Source organism: Bemisia tabaci, chromosome 7, assembly GCF_918797505.1.
Source record: "Bemisia tabaci chromosome 7, PGI_BMITA_v3".
Taxonomy (NCBI): domain Eukaryota; kingdom Metazoa; phylum Arthropoda; class Insecta; order Hemiptera; family Aleyrodidae; genus Bemisia; species Bemisia tabaci.
In genome coordinates this window covers 3543293-3570096 of record NC_092799.1, presented here as the reverse complement: position 1 = coordinate 3570096, position 26804 = coordinate 3543293, and the positions used below count along the sequence as shown (strand labels likewise).

At 40.8% G+C, this 26804-nt stretch overlaps 1 protein-coding gene across 9 annotated transcripts in view; it reads right to left on the bottom strand.

Annotated features, from left to right (window-relative positions):
* The window catches only part of Rim (Rab3 interacting molecule), a 137766-nt gene extending 110962 nt beyond the window's left edge, over positions 1-26804 (bottom strand). For 3 of the 9 annotated variants that reach the window (XM_072302879.1, XM_072302881.1, XM_072302880.1), the window contains exon 1: positions 25979-26803. In XM_072302879.1, coding sequence (XP_072158980.1) covers positions 25979-26304 — 326 coding nt within the window. In that variant the 5' untranslated portion in view covers positions 26305-26803. Of the gene's footprint in view, positions 1-25978 lie in introns of all 9 variants that reach the window. The other 6 variants (XM_072302884.1, XM_072302883.1, XM_072302885.1 and 3 more) reach the window with 4 other exon arrangements.

Sequence of the window (26804 nt, the reverse complement as noted above, 5' to 3'; positions counted from 1 at the left end):
TTCTCTCCAACCACTCGTTTCGAACAATAGAATCACTCTATTTTTCGTTCGTCATCTTTATCCATCACTTTGTCTATCAAGTCTATTAATCAGCCCACTGATAGCCGTATATTCAGTCCATGCAACTGAGTTTGTTTTACAGTTTTTGTTCATAATCTACTGTACAGTCCGGTACGGTTTGAAATTTCGGTTACATGCATGAAGTACATGAATCGAGGAGCACACTGCCCTGCTAAGGAAAAACTCTGTATGAGCATTCGAATGTTGCCCACTTTCCTCAAAGAAAATATTTATGTTTGTAGATTGGTTACTATTACTATTCCTTTATTATTTACATGTCCTATGTACACCCTGGTAGAAATTGGCGATAAGAGCTGCGTTTCAAAATACCATAGGAATTCTTATAGCCGGCTAAAGAAGGTTACAGAAAATCATATAGCTGGCTGTAGAATGCGGAGAAAATCATACGGCCGGGCTATACGAAGCGATAACAAATTATGCAGCCGGGCTAGTTCCTATGGCCCGGCCTTTCGCTTTATCGCCTGGCTGTTGCTTTCTCGCCATCGATTATAAAAGGCCAAAAGAAATTGTGTAGAAATTCGTGTGCTTTGGCAATCACTAAGTTTGATACGGAACCACCTTAATATTTACAAGACACGCGTTATATTTTCCTTTTAAACATATTTTTTTTCATCAATTAAAATGAGAATAATCCATACAGGATGTGCAAACATTTCAAAATCATGAGTTGAATTACGCTGACTCGGCAAAGAGCCTAACACAAAGCGGAGCGGCGACGCACTGGCGCCTACAAACCTAACAGGGATACTTCACGCATGGCGCAATGCGTGAAGTATCCCTGTTAGGTTTGTAGGCGCTAGTGCGCGCTAAACTCTGGCAGCACGCCGCTCCACTCTGTGTTAGGCTCCAATATATAATCTCGCGGAGTCAGCGTTTTTCAACTCACGATTTTAAAATGTTTGCACATCCTGTGTGGATTATTCTCATTATAATTGATGAAGAAAATATGTATTAAAGGAAAATATATAATGTGTGTTTTGTAAATATTATGGTTTGTAGGCGCCAATGCGCTTTTCACGCTGGCTGCCCGCCTGCCGCACCGCAGCGTGTCACGGCGCTTGAAGCAACTATTTCACACCAGAGGTATTGCACAGTATCATACGAAACTGAAGGCGCTCTAATATATTAGGAATGGCAGGCATTCATCAAAAGTACGGAGCTTTCCTCGCAAAATAAATCAAGATACTACGGCTCAAAAAGAGAGCAGAGGTCCAAAAACTCACTAAGTCCTAGCATCCGTAATTAGTGACGTTTAGCATACACTTTATCGCCTGGCTGTGAGTTGCTGAATCGCCATCGGCTATAAAAGTCTATAAGAAATTGTGTAGCCGGCTATAGAAGCTATTGGAAATCTTACAGCCGGCCGTCCGGCCGTAGGTCTATGGTATTTTGGAACACAGATTCTACTGCCAATTTTACCAGGGCATTTATAGACTATTTAGATGAAATTACAAACGGAATTCTCCGAAAAATTGAAAGAAAATATTAACAAATTTTCCCGAAAATTCGTGATTTCTCAAAGGAAATTTGGCAACGTCTGAGGGCTCATACGGCGTTCTGCCTTAGCATGGCAGTGCAGGTACATGAACCGAATCGTGTGGCGGATGTAGAGCACCCTACAGTCTAAATAATTCTTTCTAGTCAAGGCAGTAAGACGCGATTGATATCGATTGGATCGCAAACATATGTATAAACGGACGAAAACCGGTATTGCGACTTAAACAAAATGCCGTGACCCAGTCACAAGTAGCTTTGTAAGCTCAAAACGTGAGATACAACTATATTAACTTCCAAGTAGCTCAAATTGCATATCGTCTGAATTGAAGGATAAACGCGATGTCCCCTTATACCTAAATCGTTCCAACTCGATAAGATGCATTGATATTTGATTAATTCGAACGTTTAAATGAATGATGATTGGTGAAATCCAGTGTTGCCAAATTGTGAAACCTAACCTTACCTAACGTCACTGATGATCAATTTGCTCCTAAACTTATTATGGTTGATTCAAATCGACTCATTAGATAAACTCCTACTGTAACTAAAGTTGAAGAGTGGACAAGAGCTGAAACTGGGGTAACTGCTGCCATTGCTTCTGTTAATCATGAAGAAAACGGAATCTGTCCTCTTTTAGAAAATTTACTAATTATTTTGAAACCAATTCATGTTGAATTGATAGTTGAAAGTTCTGTTGATAAAAATATTCATGAATTTAAATATATCAAAATTATTACTGCTTATTAATAAAGTAATATCTCCAATCCAGTTTATCATTATGGTGTATATTTATCGAGTATATTTTTTATTTTATTTTTTTCTGAAGCAATTGAATCAGTATGAGTTCGAAAACACACCAACTCGGGAAAAAAAATTGTTCAGGAAACACCTAAAACTGGGCAGCGGGCGAAAAAGTTAGTTTAAGAAAAACCTTTTTGGTGCCAAAGGACAATTACTTAGAGACATTGTAAAGCACCAAGTTGAAATCGATACACCATGCTTGATGACAGAGAATTAAGCGTTTAAAAATTTCCGAGTTGGTGTGTTTTCGTTCTCACCGACTATCAGATACAAATTTTTCATTGTCTGCCCTGAAAAATTTATGTTTTTAATATTATGACCTGAATAACGCTTGAATATTTACATAAAACTTGTTGGCGGTGCAAGGTATACTGAACCGAAAAAAGAAAACCGCAAAATCGGATGGTCACCCGTTTCCCTTGAAATAGCCAAAAAGTGGTATTTCCAATGAAATACTGCGATTTTTCCCTTTTCCCGTCGCTGTTTCGAGCACTTCCGATTGCAATTTCGAAATTTCCTTTTGCGTGCAGATATTTCTATCCATAATTGTTACGAAACCGTAAAAAAAAAAAAAAAAAAAAAAAAAAAAAAAAAAAAAAAATCGAAAAAAAACCCGAGTTGGTGTGTTTTCGAACTCACTGATTCAATTGATGCATGCACAGAACTTGGGAAGGCATGAGCCGGCAACAATCCTTACAAGTTTTCATTCTCGATTTCCCTTCATCTAACTCCATTAGGAAAAATCGATTCTACGTAAAGTAGCCTGTTTCGATGGATATCGATTGTTTAACATGCATTTAAATGGACAAAGCCGGTGTTGCCAACTTGTTAGAATTGCCAAAGATTTATTCGCGGGAGTACTCGAGCAGGGCTGAGCCGGCGGCGGTTTGACCAGTGGGATTGCAGGATTAGAGGCCGGAACAGAGGTTTTGCGTGCTCTGTGATTTCTCTTCTCTGTCTCTGTGTGCATTTCATCCTCTAATTCGTAGAGCGCACCTCGATGACAAGCCACGTTGCCAAACCGAGCATAATCCCGGCTTGCAAATCATAGCAAAAATGAAAAAAAAATGTATTTTATTGAAGATTTCAAAAACGAAGGTATTGAAAATAAGTTGTATAAACAGACTAATTGGACTAAACTTTGTAATAAGGACTACTATTTCTGGCTCATCCGTAAAAACTCGTAACTGCATAAAAAACCAATGACACATATGTTGTTTCTCAAATGAGCCGGAAACAGTAGTAATCTATCCAAGAATATAGTATGAAATTGAATGAATTTCCGCAATGTCACAAAAAACCAAATCGTCCATGATTGAGAATAGTTAGAAGAAAGTAGGCTCAGTGGAACGCGTTGTTGGAACGTACATTTTGGAACAAATCAATCTGAGCTTGTACCATGAACATTTACGGTTAAAAATTCAATTAATTTCATCTCATAGATAAAGATTTGGTTGAATAAGTTACATTTTTGGCGTTTCTTAATTCGTGATTCATTTTCGTCCTGACTGACCACCACCATAAATCCTAAATCTGTTTGTTGCGACCATTCCAAAACATCTTAAGCATGTTTACATTTTTAGTCTTGTTCATTCATTTTCTTTATGAATATTTTCTATTAAAATATTCTAGCTATTTATGTATCATTTTACCTTTAAATTAGCAAACTAAATATTTAAAATAAATGATTCTATTTAAATATATCAATTAAGGCAATGGACTCATTTTTAAAGATATTTTTATTCTGACTAATTTCTTATTGAAACTAAAATTAATGCAAATACTTGTCAGAGGATATTGGCCATGATTTTATTTTTAATGGGTTTGAATTCAAAATCATAAATCATAATACATCGTTTTGAGCGACAGTAATGATTAAAAATCTTTGCGCAAACCAAAGTCACTTGACGTGCATGAACGGTCCATACATATGGTCCTTCGCACCACGTTTGAATGATATCGAACAAATGGATTTTCAGATATGGCTGCACACAGAAATTGGGGACACCGGACTGAGATACACACATTTTTTTCAGTAAGGATTTTTTTTACTCAGTGTACCTTGAAATGCGTAGAAATGATACAATTTTTTTTTTTTTTTTTTACTTTCTTCTTTACATGAAACAGCTTCCTCAACCCGCAAAGGCGAGATAAAGTAAGACCCTCAGCATTGGTGAAAATTAATAGCGAAGCGTAATTAATAATTTTAATTTTATGGACGATCAGAATATTTTTAAAAAAATGGGTTTTCCTTGAACTAGTTCTAAAAAAATTCGTGGATTTGACGATAAGATTTGGCAGGCTCTGGGGGAAGCGGGCGCATGAGAGAAGGGATTGGGCGTCGGATAATGATGGTGAGAGCGTCAGAGGATATTCTATGGTTTCCCAACGAGCGGGCTGAACCCGCCTCACTCCCACGCATTTAGATACCCGCCACCACTACCATCTCCACCAAGGATCCACTCCCGCTTCTCCAATATTCATCCGCCGACAAAGGTTTCATCCGCTCCATGCTCCAGAGTACACCCAGAAAGAAATACTTGCTCACATGAACCATGCTACCGTCCTCAATGTAGGTCGTCCTATTCGCCACTAAACCAAAATAACACTGGTTCTTTTAAACATATTTCCGGGTCATATATATGTCGCAGGCAAATAGTAAGATCAGGCATTTTGTCAAATGCCCAGGCAAATAGTCAAATATTTTAACTTGGATTGAAATTCTGATCCTTTTCCTAATTTTAGACAAAATAATTAATTGCTCTTTTAAAAAAACAATGGTCTACGCGCGGTATGAAAATATGGCAACGTCGATCTCAGCATTTCGGCTCACTTGCTGCACTTTGCCTACCTTATGAGCAACACAAGGTCAGGAGAAATAATGCTAGATTGAGAAGTCTGCTAAAACAGCTGTATTTAGACGCTCGTGTGGAGTATTGTTTGTCGTGTGAGCGGAGAATTCATATTTTCCGTTACCATTGTGCTTAGACTAAACACGTTAATATTTTAGTTGAGAGTTGATTTCAGTAATTTTCAGTTCAAAAATCGTGTCTTGCGTGAAATTTTGATTAAGAAACATGTATCACAATGCTTTTTGTAGCTTGGCTGATGGTCCACTCTAAGTAGCGCCTTCGACACCGGAGAATACTTCCAACACTACACCGTTTTGCACATGCCATCTGACGTGCAAATTGCCTATCCTGCACTTACCGGAGGATGTATTGGGTTTTGAGGTGTAATGCGAAATGCTCATGATAGCTCATATAAATGATAGCGCATGATGAGTACATTTCACTGGTACGTATTCTTAAGGATTACAAAAAAACTTTGTATTCGAGCGGATTTAAAGAATGCCGTTAGTAATCGATTCTTTACCACAACTTCAAATGGGAAAATATCGATATATATCGAAGCACGCCACGACACTGAAAGACATATCCTGGGATATGTACCGAGACGTTTTACCAACTTAAAAAAATTATGCTGAGTTCAGTGTTTTAATTGTCATAACAAACCGAATTTTCTTGGTTACAGAACACGGGACAACTTTTACCCAGTTTTTTGAAGTAATAAATCCAAAATCGTCACCATGAGGAAGGACTATTTGGTTTCCTCGATGAAAATCATATTGCACGAAGAGTGGCTGAAACGCCACCTAACGACCCTTTGATACAGTCTAAGGCGCAAGACAATTCTCCCAGAAAGTGTCTACAACGAAATAATTTATGAAGGGGTGAATAAGTAAGCATGAGTTTGTGTTTACCTTTTTGAAGGGCAACAGGAGCACATTTAATCTGACGAAATTTTTCCACCATGATGAGTCGCAATCATGCTGACACAGAGATCTCAAAGTTAGTGCTTCAGAAGTTAGAAAATAAAAGAAGTTTACTATAAAATTTACGTAGTTTCGAGCGAACAAAGTCAGACTTTTAGTCCTTGTAACGTATATTTCCTTAATTAGTATATCGAATTTGACGTGTGAACTCAGCAAACATTAATGAGACGATGGATTGCTTGACAGGGTTAAGAATCACACTTCATATCAGATGTCTATTCCCTCGTTATCGGCAAATCAAAATCAAAGTAGATTCAGCTAGTCGTCAAATTCACCAGACTTATCGTAGCCCGGATACAGACTTTGGCCAACAGAGCCGACAGATAATAAAACTCGATTTCACTTTAGTCTTATCTTGTCCAATCGATGAACACAAAATTTTAATGATGTGGCTGGTGGTCTAAACCTAACACTGCCTGGTGGTTTATTAATTCTTCAAGGATTGAGAATCGTTGCGATTTTTTTATCACAATCAACGAACAACCGTCGATCGAGTAATGTTAGGTTGAGTTGAGGTCAGCGTTTATGGTCTCAAAATCGATTTCACGTCATGTAAAGAACACTTCAGTGGTCAAGTAGATAACTTCTTATTACTTTCACTTAAAAAATCTTTATTCGAAGAGTACGGACGTGTCTTTAATAGAGGCCTGACGGCCAAAAAAGTAACCAACTTTTTCAAAGTTATTTCAAGAACACCTTGGAAAGAAATGCGAATATGAGTTCGTTTGTTCTGGAAAATGTTCTACATTCTCAAGAATATTCTTGTACGTAAAAGTAACATGATGAAACTGGTAATGAGAGGTGGTCATTCGAACACATGAATTGGCTGCCCTAAGTTATTCACAGAGGCATAGCTGAAAGTCTGGTGGATTTTTGGACAATCGAACTGCCCTGCTGGGAGAGAGAGAGAACATGGTTTATCAAACAAATTACGCATTTACAGTTGTTTTATTTTGAAACCTCACTCTATTCGTTTAGAGGAACACACATGTAAGCAAAATTGGAATATCAGCTTGCGAAAAACGATTATTAACATTAACCTAGATTGTAAAAAGCCGCGAAGCAGTGGTAAAGTCAATTTTCTCTTAAAGCCTAAAATTTAGAAAAAAATTCTAACACCGATGAAAGTTAATGTGTAAAATCAACATTAATTGGACTACACTTTACAATGAGGAACAATTATCTCTGGTTCACCCACAAAACCGCTTCTCTGTAAAGGAATGAACGACATACACGTTATTTCTAAAATGAGTTAGAAATAGTAGTTTATCGTTGCGAAATGTAGTCCAATTAATCTAAATGTCCCAGTGTTACGTTTTTAACTACAAATTAACACACCAACTCCACGACACTTAACATTAACTGAATGTCAATTAGTGTCGATGTCACACATTAACAAGAATCTTCCTGCTCTATTTTTATCGGATTCTTCATCGGCACTGTGTTAATCTCAGCAGGGCAGCACACATGCCCATACTTTCCGATAAAGTCACTTCAGGTTAAGGCTAACGTTACGGTCTTGAACTCGCGTTAACACGTACAGAACACTTCGGAAGTCACTAACTCCTCGAAGATTCCCGGAAGCACTTTCACTCGGCCGTCGTAACACTTGTCGCACCCGGTGACCCGGGCCCGGGCTTACGGCGGGTGTTGCGTTCGTTTACGACGGGATCCCACGCTCTTACGAAAGGGCCGAAACCGCGGAAGAGGGTCTGGTCGCCTCGCCGCGGGTGGCGAGGAAACCTATGCGGTGGCGACAGGGATATCGAGTGTTGATTTGCAGAGGGATTCACAAGACTCAGAGCTCCCGATCGGTAACGACATGTCCCTGATGCGCCCTTGTCGAACTTGTGTTAAGAACGATCGATTTTGTAGGGATGGTGCCCGGTTGCATCGGAAATTTGGCAACGCCCGCAACGTGAACGCTATCATTTAATTATACGTTCGCGTGGATGTCGGTTCGAATTACTGTCCTACTAAGAAAAAACATAGTGTATCCGGGGGGGGGGGGATGGACAAGCGTTTACTGTTTTAAAGTGCAAAATTATGCAATGAATAATTGCTAAAATTGAAACTTCAAGGGTGAATATCGTGATATCATGGAGGAACTAGGATGGCAATATGTTATGAAATTTAAAATCATGAAATTTCTGAATACGTGCAAACACTGGAAAAAAACACATTGGATCTAGAGTCCAGACTTTTGAAAACATTGACAAGAAACAATACTCTTGATTCAATCGAATTTTTGCTCGAATCAAAACGAAATCCGCTAAAATTAAGAGGCTTGGTTCTTGATTTAAGCTAGATTGTGATTGAATCAAGAGTACTTTTTCTGTCGATGTTTTTAAGAGTCTGGACTCTAGATCCAATGTGTTTTTTTCCAGTGAAAGTATTAAATAATTGCTAAAATTGAAACTTCAAGGATAAATATCGTGGAGGAAGCAGGGCGGTGAAATTTCATGAAATTTAAAATCATGAAACGATCTAATTGGTAGTAGCAATTTGATTGTGTAGAGTAGTGGGAAGCGGAAGTCCTACCACTGCTACACACGACTAAAAGCGTCGAAAAATGCCGATAAGCCTCGGTTTAAAAAAATAAAATACACGTAAGTCAAAAATCCTACCCTGCATGGCTTCGCTTTTGAGATATTTACGGAAATATCAGAAACTTATGAAATGTATAAGTTATTTATAATTGAGAAATTAGATGTCAAAATGAAGGTTTATTGCATTTAAGTGCTGGTTGCATATCTAGCCCCTGCAAAATACGTTTAAAAAATGTCAAATATCAAAAATACACAATGTCTCATATATTCCCTACATTGCATGCCATCTCGGGATATTCATTTAAGCGATCCGTAGGATATACATAATTGTGTACGCAATCATGCTGACAAAAAAGTAAGTATAATTTTTGAATGTAAATCGGATCATTTCCCTGCCTCACTAAGAGAGGATAGCGAACCTGGGAAAAATAAGTGCTTACTGTTTGGAAGAACAGGTTGTTCCTCTGACGAGATGCCAGGGTGAGAATATCGTTTTGAATAAAAGCAAATGCAGAGAATAAATGTCTTTCAACCGTTTAAAATCTAAAATCAGACGTTGGTGCTCGACCGACAACGATAACTCGTCAAATTAAAATCAAGTAATTAATCAATTTAATCTTTTAAATGATCATCTAAATTTCAAAGTGAGTGGGAATGATTCTCTCTCCTCTCATTCTCAGCGCACAAAATTCAATTAAAATTTCAGCTATTCGTCAGTATTTCCCACCAAAATGTATTACATCGCTGCCGAATTTCCCTCCGCTCTGGTTTATATAATAACGCAGTGTTAAAACAAATTGACAACACCAATGAAGTGCTAGTGCTCTGTCGCTGTTTGCGGCGAATTTCACCAACGGGCTGATCATTGAAGTTGATTGACAAAGTTATAAATAAAGAAGACGACGGGGAGATGGAAGAGCTACGTTTCAAAATACCATAAGAATTCTTAAAGCCGGCTAAAGAAGGCAATAGCAAATCATATAGGCGCTTTAATATAGATTTTTTTTCATAAATTAAAATGAGAATAATCCATACAGGATGTGCAAACATTTCAAAATCATGAGTTGAAAAACGCTGACTCCGCGAGATTATATATTGGGGCCTAACACAGAGCGGAGCGGCATGCTGCCAGCGATAAGCGCGCATGGCGCAATGCGTGAAGTATCCCTGTTAGGTTTGTAGGCGCTAAGGCGCTTTTCGCGCTGGCTGCCCGCCCACCGCGCCGCAGCTTATCACGGCGCTTGAAGCAACTATTTCACACCAAAGGTATTGCACAGTCTCATACGAAATTGAAGGCGCTCATACATATTAGGAATGGCAGGCATCCTCCAAAAGTACGCAGCTTTCCGCGCAAAATAAATCAAGATACTACGGTTCAAAAATAGGGCGGTAGTCCCAAAACTCACTAAGTCCTAGCATCCGTAATTAGTAACATTTAGCATATACTTTATCGCCTGGCTGTTGCTTAATCGCCATCGGCTATGAAAGGCTATAAGAAATTGTGTTGCCGGCTATAGAAGCTATTTAAAATCTTACAGCCGGCTTTAGGTCTATGGTATTTTGGAACACAGATTCTACTGCCAATTTTTACCAGGGCCTTCTACAGCGGACTGATTCACCGAAGAAAAAGGAAGTTGATATGATCTTCTGGATGTAAAAAAAGTATGCGAGAACTTTTAAATTACTGAATTATACCCGCTACCGCAGTTACTTTAGCAATGCCAAGATGTAAAACTAACTGCCGTGGCTGGTAATTCAGTATTTTATGTATAATTTCTCGCATTCTTTTCTTACACCCAGAATGTTAAATCAACTTCACTTTTTTTTTCGGTGTCGTTGAAATTGATAGGCAAAGAAGACAAAAATGATATGTTGATTTTATTGGTGGAAGCGGGTGGTTGCAATGGACTAAGGACAAACTAACAGCAACCTACCAGCAACCTACCAGCAACTCTATAGTTAGTCCATTATTTACCCTCTTAGTCCATGAACCACCCATTTCAACCTATAGGATCGCTTCATACTCCCTATGTCTTTTTTTTCTATCGATTTGTCTATCAAGTTCAACAATCAACCCTCTGAGCAGATTTCCGAAGAAAAATTTACAACTTAGACTCATAACTTCCACGGAAAAGTATTGGATTATACGGTACGGTTTGGCAGCTGTGTGATTGCGCTACCCCTCGGCTGCCAGCGAGTTGGTTTTCTGCTGACTCTGCCAATAAAAAATATATTCCATTAATCTCTGACAAGGGTCAATACGTCACTGAACCTTTGACGGGAGTTGAAAGAAATAATTAAAATGCTCCTCTATCTCACCTGCCTCGTGCCTTCTGCTTTCTTTCTCTCTCCCTTTCCGCTCCCCTCTGTCTGTCCTCCTCTCGTCTTTCCGCCCTCTTCACTCTCGTCGGGGGCTTAATTGCGACGGGAGGCGGGGCGCTTTAAGACGATTGATGGCCAAAGAGGAAGAAGGGACAATTAGACAGTCAACTTGGAACCGATAAAAAAAATCGCTTCTCGAAAGTTCTTTGACTTTGAGATCTCCAGCTCAGTCTCAGCTGAAAGCTTCGAGTTATGGATTTGACTCAAGCTCAACGCGCCGACAAAGGAAGGGGTGGTGGCAATATTTTCAGCATTGAACCATCCTGTCGTGCTAAGGAAAAACGCCGTATGAACCTTCAGGCGTTTTCAAATTTTCTCTGGTAAATCACGAATTTTGAGGACGATTTTAAAATATTTTCATTCCGATTTTTCAGATAGCTTTTTTCGTAATTTTACCGAATATTGCTGAAAATTTCGAGGAAAAATATTGATAACTTTCCTCAAAAATAAAAATTGTATCGAAGGAAATTTGGCAACTCTCGAATGTTCTTACAGCGTTTTTCCTCAGCGCAGCAGCACTGAGAGCTGCGATAGTTAAAGGCTCACGAATGTATCTCCTCTTTAAAATTTCACAGGACATGTCAATGACCACAGCGGTGGTCAAAAAATCAAATGACGGACCTCTGATATAGTACATACGGTAGATTTCCAGTCATACTTTATTTTTTCCTTGGAAAAGTAGTCAACGTAATTTCTTGAAAACCCTTTTGATTTTTTTTTCCTCTATCAGTATATCGATAATAACATTAAAAATAGCTAATTGTTGTTTAAAAATATCGGTGCCATTTCTAAAATTAAGTAATTATCTCAGTAATTAGATGCGACGGTTGTTTTACAATGATTAATTAGAAGTTTCTTTCAGCTGTTGTCGGCCGCAAAGCGGCCACAGGCCACTAATTCTGTATAAATACCAAGCTACAAAGTTGATTAGTTCCTCTTCGAAAAAATAAAATAGCAGCGGACATTTTGAAACATCGTAATGGTGTGACACTTTAGCCGTCGATATGTAGATAGGCTGGTTTTTTTCATATCCGTGTATACCATTCGGTGTTCATTTTGAAATTAGGCGCTACTACTATTTCCGGCTCAAGTCAAAAAAAGGCGTATGTGCCATTAAGTTTTCTGTACTGGTGAGTACTTTTATGGCTGAGTCAGAAAAATTAGTTCCTTATCAGAAAATGTAGTCCATTTACAAATTCAAGAAGTTCGTCACAACCAATCGCGAGAATCCATCCTTAAATGGACGTATTTATGCAAAAGGAATTACGTAAATTGAATTGAATCGAAAGGAACTAAATTCGCGTATTATGAACGTGCTACACGGTCCCTCTCGATTCAATTCAATTGCACTTAGTTCCTTTTCGCATCGCACGTCCGAATCGGCCGGTCACGAAACAATCCAAGGGAAACAACCCCCGATCTAACACTGGGCTGTCCAGGAGTGCATCCCGCGAAGTGTGCAACGTAAGTTGGTAATCCTCGCCCCTCGGTGTCCCGATGCCCCCCAACCCCCCTCCCCCGGGGGGGGGGGGGGGGTCCGGAGGATCCGAAAGGCGGAAGCGAAGTCGCGGATCCGGGTCACGGGGTCAAAGTTCAAAGACAGGTCACCCCCAGCACGGCAGGTAAACAGCCCTGCAGGCGTGGCCGGGCGGCTTTGCGCTACCCCCTCCCCCTCCCTTCGCCCCCACCCCCTGCCACGAGCCGTGAGCCCCGAGTTCCGAGTCCCGCACCCGGGTAATTACGCCCGGTATCGCGGTGGATTTCACCGGGATCGCCGGTGAAAAACTTCGGTTCTTCGCAAGGATAAATTCAGCCCTGCCGTGCTGAGGAAAAACATCGTAGGAACGTTCTGGCGTTGCCAGATTTCCTCCGATAAAATACGAATTCTTCGAAGATTTGTAGAATGGAGAATTTGCACACTAACATTTGGATCGTGTTAAATAGAGTACCTATATTGAGAGAGTATGGCCACTGGAGTTACCACCTTTGATTGGCTCAGCCATCTTAGGCTGAATGGAGCCCTTAGGACCCAAAAATGGCGGACGCCATAAAGTTAATGTAATGCAAAATGATTCAAAATGTAGTTGTTTTTGCTTATCGTATATGGTGCACTATTGCGACTTTTTTACATATTTTTAAGGCTAATCGTGTGCAATTTTTGAGAAAAATGATCTTAGATGTAGTAAGGTTGGCAGCAAGTGCGGTTGGTGATAACCGTCAAAAGTTGGCAATGACCCCCCTCCCATCCTCAAAAACCAAAACAAAGCACCGCCATTTTTATCAGGTACTCTAGTGTTAAACCGAAAGGAACTAAGCCACATCGGCTACTGCCAAATTTAATCGGACAAGTTAATTTTTTTCATAAAAACGGTTGCGCGGATTTTTGTGCAAATTTCAGTGAAAATTCTCCATAGTTTGAAGCAAATTCCTTAAAAATTTCAAAGGAATCCGCACAAACGATCTCTCTTAAAAAATTAAATTGCCCGTTAAATTTGGCAATAGCTGATGTGGCTTGGTTCCTTTCTGTTAAACTCGGTCCATTTTATTGTTTCATCTGAGAGTGCCTAATGAGCGGGGTTCGCACTTTTTTTCAAAAACAATTTCTGACGTGGGAAATTGGAGAAAAATAGATTTAAAAGTGAGAAAATGTGCCGCCTCGTGATGTCATCTGGCGGCATTTTCCGTTTAAACATTTTGGCAGATTAGGTTATTTTGTCATATTTTCTCCAATAATTGTCCAATCTAGAAACCCAGGATATTCTCGTGCTCAGCTTTTCTATCAGTATCATTTTAAAGATGAAATTCACGAAATTTAAGACACATACAAATTTTCTATTTCAACAAATTCAATCAGGAACAACATAACTGCATTTTACGTTGCCAAAATTCTTCTTAAGTGTTCTATACTCTATTTAGCGCTCCAAAACCCCGAGTGATATTAATACACGAAGTGAAATTAGCACCATAAAAGTGTATTAAACTCCTCAAAAAGAGTGAATTCCGCTCAGTAATAGTGTAAATCACTCCCTAAGGAGCATAGATTCCACTCCGCAGTCCATGCTCTTACAGCTCGAGGTTTTTGGACGTCATATAGACGTATTTCTGTCAAACGGAACTATGCGCTCTAAGACATGAGGCCTGAGACCCATAAGAATATATGCATGAAAGGGCTCACGTCATAATGCACGTAGTTCCGTTGGACAGAAATACGTCCATATAGATTCCGGCAAAGAATTTCACTCCAAAGTTTTTAGCAATATAACAGAGAACTGACATGCAAACACGCTTGAAACTATCTCTGAATTTTTCCCGCATTCCGAAAAATACCTTTACGAAATGTCAAGTTAGAATGCTGGTTGCTCTGTTTGTGAAATAGAAAACAGGAGACAGTATTAAAAAGCGCCCGATGTACTTAAACTGACTCAGGTTATATTTGTACCTTTTCTCGTGAATTGGAGCAATTTCTCCGAAATTGAATGTAGTACTTCTTAGAATTTCGAGGGAAAGTACTTACAACTTTCCTCTAAGGTAAATGTTTTCTCGAGGGAAATCACGAAACGTGGCGAGGATCTTCTATTCAAACGTTTCATATTAAGTGAAATTTCCTGCAGAACATTGTTACATTCACTGGTTATCTCTTAAATGAATTCTGAAGTTTAGAACAAAACCCCTTAAAGTTAAGGCCATAATTGAGGAAATAGATTTCCCCTAAAAGAGAATCCACCCCTGTATACCATCAAATTCTCCTCTCACCCTCAACGAGAGCACTGAATACAGTCACGGGGTTGCAATGGCGATTTTGTAAGTTGACGACTTGCTGATTTTCCTTCACTTTAATCTGCGTTAAAAAAAACGATCCCAAATGAGACATGCCGTCTCATTTAGAATCGATTTTCATAATGAATTTAAATAGAGGAAAACCAGTGTTGCCAATTCACAAGAATGTGCAAGAAGACTATGGGCTAAAAATTGCCGTCTTGCGATTTGGAGTCCGCCACTCAGCATGGCAACGTTGCTAATGTATTCAGTCCTATCTCTGCATGTGGAGTCTTGATTGGATAAAGAAGTGGGCTCTCTCAGCGCACGCTATCTCCTCCATTACGGCATCCCTCTTAGGATTTCCTTGTGTTCGAGTGTTGATTTTGGCGCAAATCAGTGGCACCATTATGTTACTCCCAAAATCGTGCGTAGGAATCGATGTATCGATTGGACGCATTTCTGCGAAACGGAACTATCTGCACTACGACGTGAGCTCTGACTCATAAGAATATATGCATAACAGGACTCACGTCACAATGCACATAGTTTCATTAGGCAGAAAAACGTCCGATTGAAAACTCTTGCATACTGAAATGTGTCAATTAAGTTTCACTAAAGAGCGTTTCGAAAGGAGCCGACTTCTTCAATGTAGAATCCGACGTATTTCCGGGCGATATTACCTTCCATTCCAGATTCAGAAGCCGAAATTGTCGAGTAGAAGCTATTAGTAGGAGGGTAGGGTGTCCAGTAAACCCTGAACAGTCGAAGCTTAGGTCCCCACACCCGGAACTTTCCGCCTCAACTGGCGAGTGAACGGTATGCCTGTCAGCTTGTATTTACGCAGTTCAAAACTGGGCTTTTGGCGCGTATACGTAGTATACCGCCTTTGCGATCGTTTCGACCCCCCACTCGATACAATAACCGAGTCCCTTAGTTCCTTACCAAAAAGTGACTACCGCGAACTTCTGAGATTTTCCAAAGCGTGTAAAAAGTTTATGTATCCGTCAATAATCATGATTTAAAGTTGTTTCTCATTCTGGGGCTCATTAGTTTATGTGCAGTGAATACCAAGAGTCTACGTTACTTGGTTTTTTTAAAAAAAGCCTAAGAGTACGACGCGCTGATTTAAAATATGTATATATAAGCGGAAGCAAGCGAACTGATTCGAGGATGGCTGACCAGTTCGGCATTCCTTGAATGAGAATTGCACTGCTCCGTTTTGTTCAAAACGTTGCTTTGACAGATCTCCAAACCCCTGTTATGATTTTCAAAAGTTGGTACCTTTGCTCTGATCGCCACGGCCGTAAGTGATAGCCGTAAGTGCAATCTGTGATGAGCCTCGAGACTCATTAGACCATTTGCTAAACGTGGCTCATACAGGAAGCTACATGCGCATATATGGAAATCTACCTACCCCTCTCTTCCCCTCGCGCCTGACCCCAGCATCGGGTTCTCGAAAACAATAACCGAACCGGCTCGGCTCACGGCGAGGCGGCGCGGCGGCCGGGACCCTAATTACTTACGCTCGATCAACCATTTCACCGTCACGCTAGGATTCGTCCAATTTTAAAAAAAATTGTTTCACGTGTACTTAGTAATTTTTTTCTTACTCTCCGTTAAAACACGAAGTAAAAGAGGTCTCATTCATAAAAATCGGCCGAATAATAGAAGAGAAGTTACAGTATGCGAAATCCGAAGAAATCAACGAAACTTCGCCAGACGAAAAATAAAATGAATGGAAAAAGAGAAATGTATAAATTCCAATTAAATATAATTGACCTCAGAATTTGACAAGCAATTCCATTATATAACGGAAAAAAAATTGGGAGTAATTACAAAAAATTCGCCTCTCGCAAGGGGCTTCCTTGTAAGAATTTTGACCCAAAGACAAGGGTCGAAAAGCAACAGTACTCCATACAATACACAGTGTGCCTCAACGAGTTAAACATTTTTTATATGTCCAAATCGAAAATTCTTCATATTTTTAACTACAGTGTCTCTTGAGTCGTTTAAGCCAAAAAAAAAAAAAATCCGTCGAGATTCGGGAACGTAAAGGCGCTTTAAAAGTATTCTGCGGCTATAATAGCTAAGTCACCGGTAGTAAATCCCGTTAAAAAGAAATTGTCTGCATAGTTTAATGCCTTATTTCCTTAAATACGATTATTTTAGCACTCAAACATGCATACCACCAGTTTCAGCCATGAGGTGATTTCCTGTGAGCCGATAATATCACGAATTTCTCATAGAACCCTTCAAAAATGGCTTGCTTTTTGGGCAGCCGATTCGGCCATCGAACCGGGGTTTAAAGGGAAGCTGATAATAACACAAACCTTTGAGAAAAATTTTGAGATAGACATGGATTCTGTTCAGCATATCGATGCATAAGCATTTTCACACGTAGAATCTTATTTTCACGTCAGGGAGTGGACATATTTTGATTTTATCGATTTTATACGGAAAATTGATGGTTCTTCGGAATTGAAATTACGTGTACCTAATTGTTTCTTGAAAAATAAAGGCACCCAAAATGACTATAGCATAATGACTTTTACATATGTGCACTCACGAAATTGATTCGTAAATTCAACGAGTGGGTACATCGACCTGGTATATCAAGTTTCTACGATATTTTACGGCAAATCGGTAGATTTTCGGGATGTAGATTTCTTACTCTCAATTCATGAATGAATAAAGCATAGACATGGTTGAACTTCTTTCCATGGAAAGGCGTTTAAAGTAACAAAATCAAGACATATTTAAAGCAATTTTATTCATATCGAGTCAATTTCTTTTCAATAATATAACGGGATTTATACTATCGGTGATTTGGGTATTTTAGCCCCAAAATACCTTTTAAATCGACTTTATCTTTCAGGAGTTCGACAAAATTTTTCCTCTCTTCGCTTAAATTATTCCGCAGCACTTTCTTCAAGAATCTGATAAGATTTTGCTTGAGGCAGATCAAAAAACTCAAATTCGTTCGAATAGCTTTCTACATTCACAATACACAGTCTCGTCAAAGTGCGTCGTTGAAGTGTTGGATCGTATGAATTCTCTTGTTGCGCTCCTTGCCTATTTTGAAATCTCTGTAAATTAAAACCAAAGGGGTTGATATGTGCGAGTTAATGACGCGCCTTATCAACACATTGTGTTGGAGTTCACTGCTTGTTTTCAGTGATATTTTTTAAATGTCTTAAAATCCGGATATTGTCAATTGTTCGATCAATTTTCGAATCGGTCTCAAAAATGCTCAAGATATAACTCAACTCCTCTTACAGTGGGATCTTGTGGAACCGAGACTTATTCTTTCTCAGTGGGTCTTTTGATGAAAAAAAGTCCAAGTATCCGGATTTTATTGATGACGTTATCAATTTTCGGGTTTTTCTATTGAATACCGAAGATGATTTACCGAATTTCAGAATTGTGATACATGTTATCTATCACACATGTAACACATGCTAAAATACGGTGTACTCTCCAGCAAGTGTACAACAGGCAATTTGCACACCAGATAGCATGTGTAAAACGGTGTATCGTTTGAAGTATTTCATCGATGTTGAAGGCGCTCTATAGAGTGCGCGGGGCGCTTTTCTTATTGTTATGAAAATTTGAATGAAACCGTGTACATGGTACAAATTCAAGCATCATAATATATGTTTCATAAACAAAATTTCACCCAGAATACGATTCGCACGACGAAAATTACTAAAATTAGCTCCTAATTTAGATATTAGAGTTTTTAGTTTACATTGATTACCGGTAGTTTGAAATCCCCGCTCGGAAGAAAAACAGTAGTCTACTTAAATTTTATCAAGCACTACAACGATTTCTAAATTGAGCAATGTTCCCACCACACCTTGTGTGGCTCCAAGTGTTAACAACGTGCAACAACTGAGTCAAAGCACCAAGACGAAGGTTGCCATATTTTCAAATCGCGCTGAGACCGTTACGGAGACCTTTAGTGCACGATTTGACTCACGTGAAATTCGGTTTTGTCATGAATGGGTGGTTTGAATCCACGCGTCGAGGAACATTAGCCTGCGTCACACTATCAAAATACTCCATCAAAATGTCAAGGTCGAGTGCTGTGATTGGTTCAAGTCATCGAATAAGCCAATCACAGCACCTGACCTTGGTATTTTGATGGTTAGCTTTGATAGTGTGACACAGGCTATTGGATATCTTAGCCCAGGAGTTGATTTCAGTAATTTTCGTCGCACGAATCGTGATCTACGTGAAACTATGATAAAGGAGCATGTATCAGAATGCTTAAATTTGCACCTTGTCTCTTGGTCCATTGTATCCATCCTTGGTTTCGGCCCGATCGGCGAATTTTCGATTTTGATGCTAAAAATTTATTCCATGTAAACCATGTCGATTTTTCTCGATTTTGAATTGAGAAAAAAATTTCGAAATTTCAGTCGCATCCTACGTAGCTGGAGGCGTAGAATCGATTCCGCACGGTCCCAACTCACGGCGAGGCTTCCTGAGCCGAGAAACAGTCAAAAACTGGTGAAAAACGAGCTTTTCTGACCACTTTATGCCTGTTTCTCTGGAGCGTTTTCAGCGGATAGCTCGAAGCGAGGGACTCGCGGAGCTTTTCCGACTAAAAAATCCCACTCAGCGGGTCAATTCCAAGCGAGCTTACTTGGTTTCGGCCCGATCGGCGAATTTTCAATTTTGTTTAGCCGAGAACCAGTCAAAAACTGGTCAAAAACGAGCTTTTCTGACCACTATTTGACCCTTTCTCTGGAGCGTTTTAAGTGCATAGCTCGAAGCGAGGGACTCGCGGAGCTTTTCCGACTGGAAAATCGCAATAAGCGTGTCAATCCAATTAAGAAATCACAATAAAAATACCAATTTAACCACCCCCGTGGGAGCTTTCCACTATTGTAAAATGTACATTTGAAACATGTCGGACATTTTTTTTAATAATTTATTTATTTAATCAGCAATCCATTTTTTAACGTCTTGGCGTTTAGCACTGGAGCTTCTTTTCCAGTGAGACTATTTGAAAATTAAAGCCTCGAAATTAAGACAATTCGACATCTTGATCAAATTTTCGAATTTTTCTCAAAAAACTGCGGATTCATCTTAATTCCTCCTACGACTCCATTCTTCCTAACTCTCTAAGGGAACCAAACATTTTCTTCCTCTACTTTTTCCTCCGAGGAGTCTCGTCTCGCGGATGGGAGCGCTCGGGGGTGGGGGGGGGGAGGGGGGGGGGGCGCTCGGGATGGGAAATCGATGGCGGAGTTGACGTTCTAATCACGTCAGCAGGCGAGTAAACACGAGCAGCGTGTAGCTGGTCGCTGGTCGCTGGTCGGACCCGACTTCGGCTCAGACCAGGGCCCTCAGCTCTCAAGCCGTAAGAAAAATCGTCGTATGAACATTCAGATGTTGCTATATTTGAACCAATAAAAGACAATTTCACTGGGAAATTGTGAATATTTTTGTTCGACATTTTCAGACTATTTTTTTCCTAGTTTAATCCCAAACGAAAATATGCATAACTTTCATTCAAAAATAAATGCTTAATCAGGAGAAATTTGGCATTGTTCAAATGTCCATACTGCGTTTTTCTTTAGCAATTTAGACCGTCGTATGAACATTCAGATGTTGCCACATTTTTGCCGAATTTTTTGGGAAAATTGTTGGTTGGAAATTGCGGTTGCTACAGACTGAAAGGGAAAATGATAGACTAGCCATATGGTCTCTCGTGGGCTGCCGTTATTTAGTCTATTCTTTACCTCCTTTGTCCATTGCCATTCTAAGGTTGCAAGAAATTTTGCGTGAAATTTTGGTGAAGAATCATGTGTCAGAGTGCTTGAATTCATAACTTGGTTAATTTTTCACTCATTGTCAATTTAAAAAAGCGACCATAGAAGACTTTTCTCAGAAACAATTTTTTATCGGGAGAAACGAGGCAACGTTGGACTGCACATACTGTGTCGAAACACGACGTGGGCCTTTTAATATTATGCCCCATTAGTCGATGCCACGATTTTCCTAACGCGAGTTCGAATGATCGCGAATCACGGTGCGGTCGGTGTCGGACTTATATCAGCGCCTGCAAGACAGCATGAATACTTCTCGCATTGCACCAAACGCAATGCGAGAGTTATTTGCGACAACTATTCGACCACGGGTGTAGGCACATTGCCGCTAGCTGGATTGAAGGCGCATCACACTGTAAAGATGACTCGACAATCGACTGAGCTCCATTCCATGGCTTGCGCCACGCTAAAATCGCCGCAAAACTAGGACCACGCGTCATTTCTTTTGTCGGTCTCTGTCCGGTTTTTACCACAATTATTAAAGGATAAATAAGTATTTTAATTGCAACGACTCGGCGACTCGAACGATGTTTAAACGATGCAGCGATTCTGAAACTTGATTCGGGTAAAATTAATTTTGGTTTAATAAAAAGAAGATAGAACGAACGAAAATATCGCGTCGAAATTTTTTGTCATTTCATTTCAAATCATTCCGAAAATTTCTCGGAAACTTCTCAAAAAAAACTGTGTGTAGCTTTATCAAAAAAAATTGATTAAAAATAAAACATGAGTAGAGAGTTGCAACGTTGTAATCGGAGATAAGAACACTTTTTCCGCGTGCAGGCGTCGATATTTGATTTTATTTACGGCAGGCGTAACGAGATAACTATTCGACCATGGTTGTAGACATATTGCTGCTAGCCGGATGGAAGGCGCGTCACGCTGCAAAGATGACTCAATTGTGTTCCCTTCTCTGGCGCTCGCGACGCTAAAGTCATCGTTCAAGTAGAATTACACGTCATCATTCATTTCTTTACATAAAAAAAAAAAAAAAAAAAAAAAAAAAAAAAAAAAAAAAAAAAAAAAAAAAATCAAATGAACGAAAGTATCGCGTCGGAATTTTCGATGCTTACATAAGGAATCATATAGGAAAATTCGTGGGAAAAACTGAGTGTAGCTTTTTAAAAACGGTGTACAAAAATAAAACATGAAAATTAGTACACAACGTTGCAATCAGAGACAAATATGATTTCTTTCGCATACACCCGTCGGCTTTTGAATTCATTCATCTCTTAAACAACTTGAACGTGGTTGTCATAATATGTTTTACTTGTAGCTCTTCTCAGTGGTTGGTGGCCGCGTAGCGGCCACAGGAAGTAATTCTGCAGATTTATGTATAATATCTGGTTATATTTTAGCAAAGATCCGAGTATATTTGAGATCGAACTTTTTTGCAGGAAAACCCGAGGTAGGTCACGCCAAAATATATAATCTCATGACCATTATTCTGCTAGATCTACTGAAGTAGTTGTCTCATTTTTCCGAGTGGGTTGTTCTTGACCCTTTAACTTTTTCAATCTTATTACCAGCGGACACTATAGCTCTTATTTTACATCGCACGGCGTGACAATTCTCTAGAAACCATCTCCCAACTCTTATTGTAATCTTCTTGTTGGCTGTTGAGCAAACGTTTCAGCAAAAAAGTATGGGTTCGATAAACATGTCAGCAGGCACATTGTTTAGCCAACGGTAGGGCACTGTACTGGTAACTTTTGTTGCCTGCGATGAAACGTTGAATCCTCTTGAGTAAAAGTTTTTATTATTACCGGAGTTCTAGTGGAGGATCTGTATTTGCTGACCGAGGTGGCAATCATATGCATCGAAATTTGAATATACATTAAAACTGGAATCCTCATCATAGGGTGAGGGAAAAAAACGCATGCAAGCACATTGCTACTACTTGAAGATGTGCTGCTCGATGCACCACTAGTTGTATAACTCGACAAACATTTAATTTCGACGCTTTTTGAGCTGATAGCAGTTTTCACAAACAATGTCAAAATTATCATCTCTCCGTTTAAACGGCGTTGCACTGCAAGCATTTCAGTGTCTTTGGCTCAATATCAGAGACACTTGGAGACCCTCCCCTGACGATAATAGAAAACTTCTATTATTGGGGCTCTACAATTCAGCCATTGAAATTAAAGCCCTTAAAACATCATTGTTAGTTGCTAAAAAATACGTGTTTAGCAAGTCATTCGGCGAAGAAACTGATGTTTAGTACACCTGTTGGGCACATTGCTCTCCTGAAGTTAAACAGGCAACGAGAAGGTGCTCAACAGCCAACAAGAAGGCACTCGACAGCCGACAAGAGAGTAGGTCGTTGACCATGGGAAATGTTGGATCCTGCTGAATGAAAGTTCCCACCGGTGCCAGATTCAAGTCGAGTGTCTATTCTACCGTGCTAAGGAAAAACGCCGTATGAACCTTTGTTAGTTGCCACATTTCCTTTGATTAAATTCGAATTTTCAGGAAAACTCGAGAATATTTTCGGTTTAATTTTTCAAAGAATTTTCTTCGTAATCAACTCTAAATTATCTCAAGATTTCAAGCGAAAGCACTCATAGCTCTCCTCAGTAATAAGAGAGAGAGAGATGAGAAACACTGGCCGGAATACACACAACAATAAAAACACATTAAAATACAAAAATAAATGGGTATACAAGGCTAAGGAGAAATGAAACAAACCAGGACGTTTCGGGCCAGTTACATGTCCATTCTCAGCATTTTTTTAGCCTTTTTTCCAGTTGAGAATGGGTATGTAATTGGCCCGAAGCGTCCTGGTTTGTTTTATTTCTCCTTAGTATTGAGCATTTCATTGGAGGAAATTTGGCAACTCTCGAATGTTCCAATGGCGTTTTTCCTTGGCACGGCAGTATTTCTAGCTATATTTAGAGACAAATCCACCTTTAAGTCGCCTTTTGGCGATAGCTGAAAACTATTACTCTTGGATTTAATTTCTCAACCCTTGAAATAACCTCCAAGTTGGTTGATGTTTGTTACGTGTTGACCAAATTATTTGGCAAACAAGTCGATGTTTGGCACTCTTGATGAACCTCGTAGTCCACCAAAAAAAGAGTAACTACGTCGCTCGACAGTTAAAGAGAGAATGATTGCTAAATCATATAGGATGTGTTGGAGCCCCTCGAATGAAAGTTTTCTTTATTGCTATGATACCAAAGGCGGGTCCCTATCTGTCTCGAAATCCACAAGATACAACTGGAGACCCTCTACTGGTGATAGGCGGAAGCTTCTAATTTTGGGGTTCTACTTTTCAATTCAACCCTTGAACCCCCTTGTTGGTTACTGAATATTGCAGGTCACGCTTTTTATTTTATGTATTTCGCATATAAGAGCTACAATTTCCGGCTAAGTCTAAAAACAACGTATGTGCCTTCAGTTTCTCAATGCACATAAGTGTTTTTATGTATGAGCCAGATTTTGTAGTTCCTCATCGCAAAATGTAGTCCATTTGACAAACAACCCGATGTTTGGTAAACTTGTTGTATGTGCGCTTCCTCCCAATTCAACACACTGAAAATAAACTCCGGCTGTGGTAGTCGTTCTTACGGGCTATATGGATTACATTTTGCAATTAGGGACCATTATCTCTGGCTCTATCATTAAAGCACATATCCGCATAGGGAAATCAATGGCATATATGCTGTTTCTAAAATGAGCCAGAAATATTGGTTCCCTATTGCTATATGTAATCCATAGAGACATACCGTCCGCGTTCCGGGCTCAGAGGCGGAAAGTTCCGAGCGTCCCACCCGGAACTATCGAAGCTACACGGAGAAAAAAACCTCGTGCGTGGGACCCGGAGTTGAGATCATATGGATCTCTGAAGTTTTCGGATTACACACCCGAAAACTTGAAGTCCAGCTGCTGAAGTTCGGGTCAGACACCTGAAGTACTTTTGTATGTACCCGAGTTATTCAGATGTGTGACCTGAACTTCGGCAGCTGGACCTCAAGTTTTCGGATGGGTGATCCAAAAACTTCAGAGATCCATATGAACTCATATTCAGGTCCCACGTACGAAGTTTTTTTCTCCGTGTACGGCTCTAGCACCCGGAACTTTCGGCCTCTGAGCCCGGAACGGACGGCATGTCTATGTGGCCCGTAAATTTTTTTTCAGTGCAGCCAAAAAGAAGATCTTCAACAGCCAACGAGAGGGTAGGTTGCTGACCCTAAGGAAATGCAGAGTCCCTTTGGGTGAAAGTTTCCAACATCAATGCCAGGACACCAAGGAAGGTTCTCTAATTGGACGTTTTTCTATCAAACGGAACTATGTGCATTATGGCGTGAGCCCTGGTATGCATGTATTCTTATGGGTACCAGGGCTCATGAGTTAATGCACATAGTTCCGTTTGATAGAAATACGTCCAATATTGTCTCTAGCTACATAAGATGGACGAACGAAGATTCCCCAGTTGCCTCTTGGCGAAAGGCGAGTTTTCACCTTCAAGACTCTATCTTTGGACCCTTAGAAATACCCTCTTGGCGGTTGCTGAATATCACGTGTTCAGCACTTCATTTGGCCAACAACCCGATGCTTGTTAAACCTGTTGGTCACACTGCTTCCCCGCAGTTCAACAGCCAACAAAAAGGTATTCAATAGCCAACAAGAGGCAGGTTACTGACAATAAGGAAATGGAACTCCCTCAGTGAGAGTCCGTACCGTTTCGGAGAACTTCTGTATGTCTCTCTAGGTCCATATCTGAGACAAATAGAGACTCTCCAATGGCCTCTCAGTGCCAGGAGAAAACCTCTACCTTCAGGGCTCCATCTTCCAACCCTTGAAATCACCTCTTTGGTGGCTACTGAGCATCACGTGTTGACGTGCTGAGCAACTCAGTCGACAGACAAACCTATGCCTGGTAGATAAACTACTCCCCAGAAGTCCAGCAGCGAACGACAAGGTACTTAACAACCATCAATAGGGCAGGCTGCTGCACTGAAAAAAAAAACTCGGGCCGTGGAAGCCGTCCTTACGGGCTATATGGACACACCTTCCGCGGTCCAGAGCAATCGAGGCTACGGCTCCAGCACCCGGAACTTTCGGCCTATGACCCTGGAACGGATGACATGTCTATACAGCCCGTAACTTTCTTTTCAGTGTCACCATAAGGGAATGTTGGCTCTCCTTGAGGGAGAGATGCCAGGATCTGCGAGGAGCTGTATCTGTCTCCAGCTGGATACGGGGAGGAGTTGTGAATGGATGGTGTGACGTACCTCATGATTTCGTTCTCTCGCTCCTCCTCCTGTTTCTGTCGCATCATGACCGACTGGATGATCTCCCGTTCCTCGGGGGTCAAGTGGGAAAGGTCCGGCATGTCGGTGGCCATCGTCACTCTCGCCGGGGCCGGGGCCAGGGCAAAGATCGAGACACGCGGGGCACACAGGGCAGAGGGGAGACACTGGACGAACTCGAAGCGGAGCGCTAAGAGGACGACGCGACGGAGTTCACCGAGGCGACACAAGACGGACGCTCTGACGGACACGCAATAGTTCAGCGAGTAGGGAACGACGGGGCCCGATCTCGGGGGCGACTCGGACATGCTGCCGGGTGTCGGGGACGATCAGCAACGTGTCGAGCTCATCGCGATGCGAAATGTCCGTGGCCACCATTTTGCGGGCTCACTCGCATCGGGCCGGACTCGCGGCCGACGACGGACTCACGCCCGCCGCGTCGCCAGGGGGGCGAGCCCACCGTCACCCACCCCATCCTCGCACATCTTCGCCACCGGGACCCGAAGAAACGCGCACTGATCAAGCACAGGACCGAGTCACAATCGCGGGAATCCTCTCACAGGCTCCTGGCTCCACGGAAGCGGGCGGCAGCGGCGTAGAGTTGTGTGCGGGACCCATTCATGGCGAGACTGAGGGCTCGAATTTTGACAAATCGGAGCCCGGCACGGGAATGACGTCAGCCGAGACTATTGATCAGCGCGGAACGTCACTGAATGGAGACGCCTCGCCCGCGCAGGCCCGCCGCCTTTACGTGGGAGAAAATGGAGCAAGCCCATGGCAGTGCCCATGCCCGTCGGGGCCCGTATCC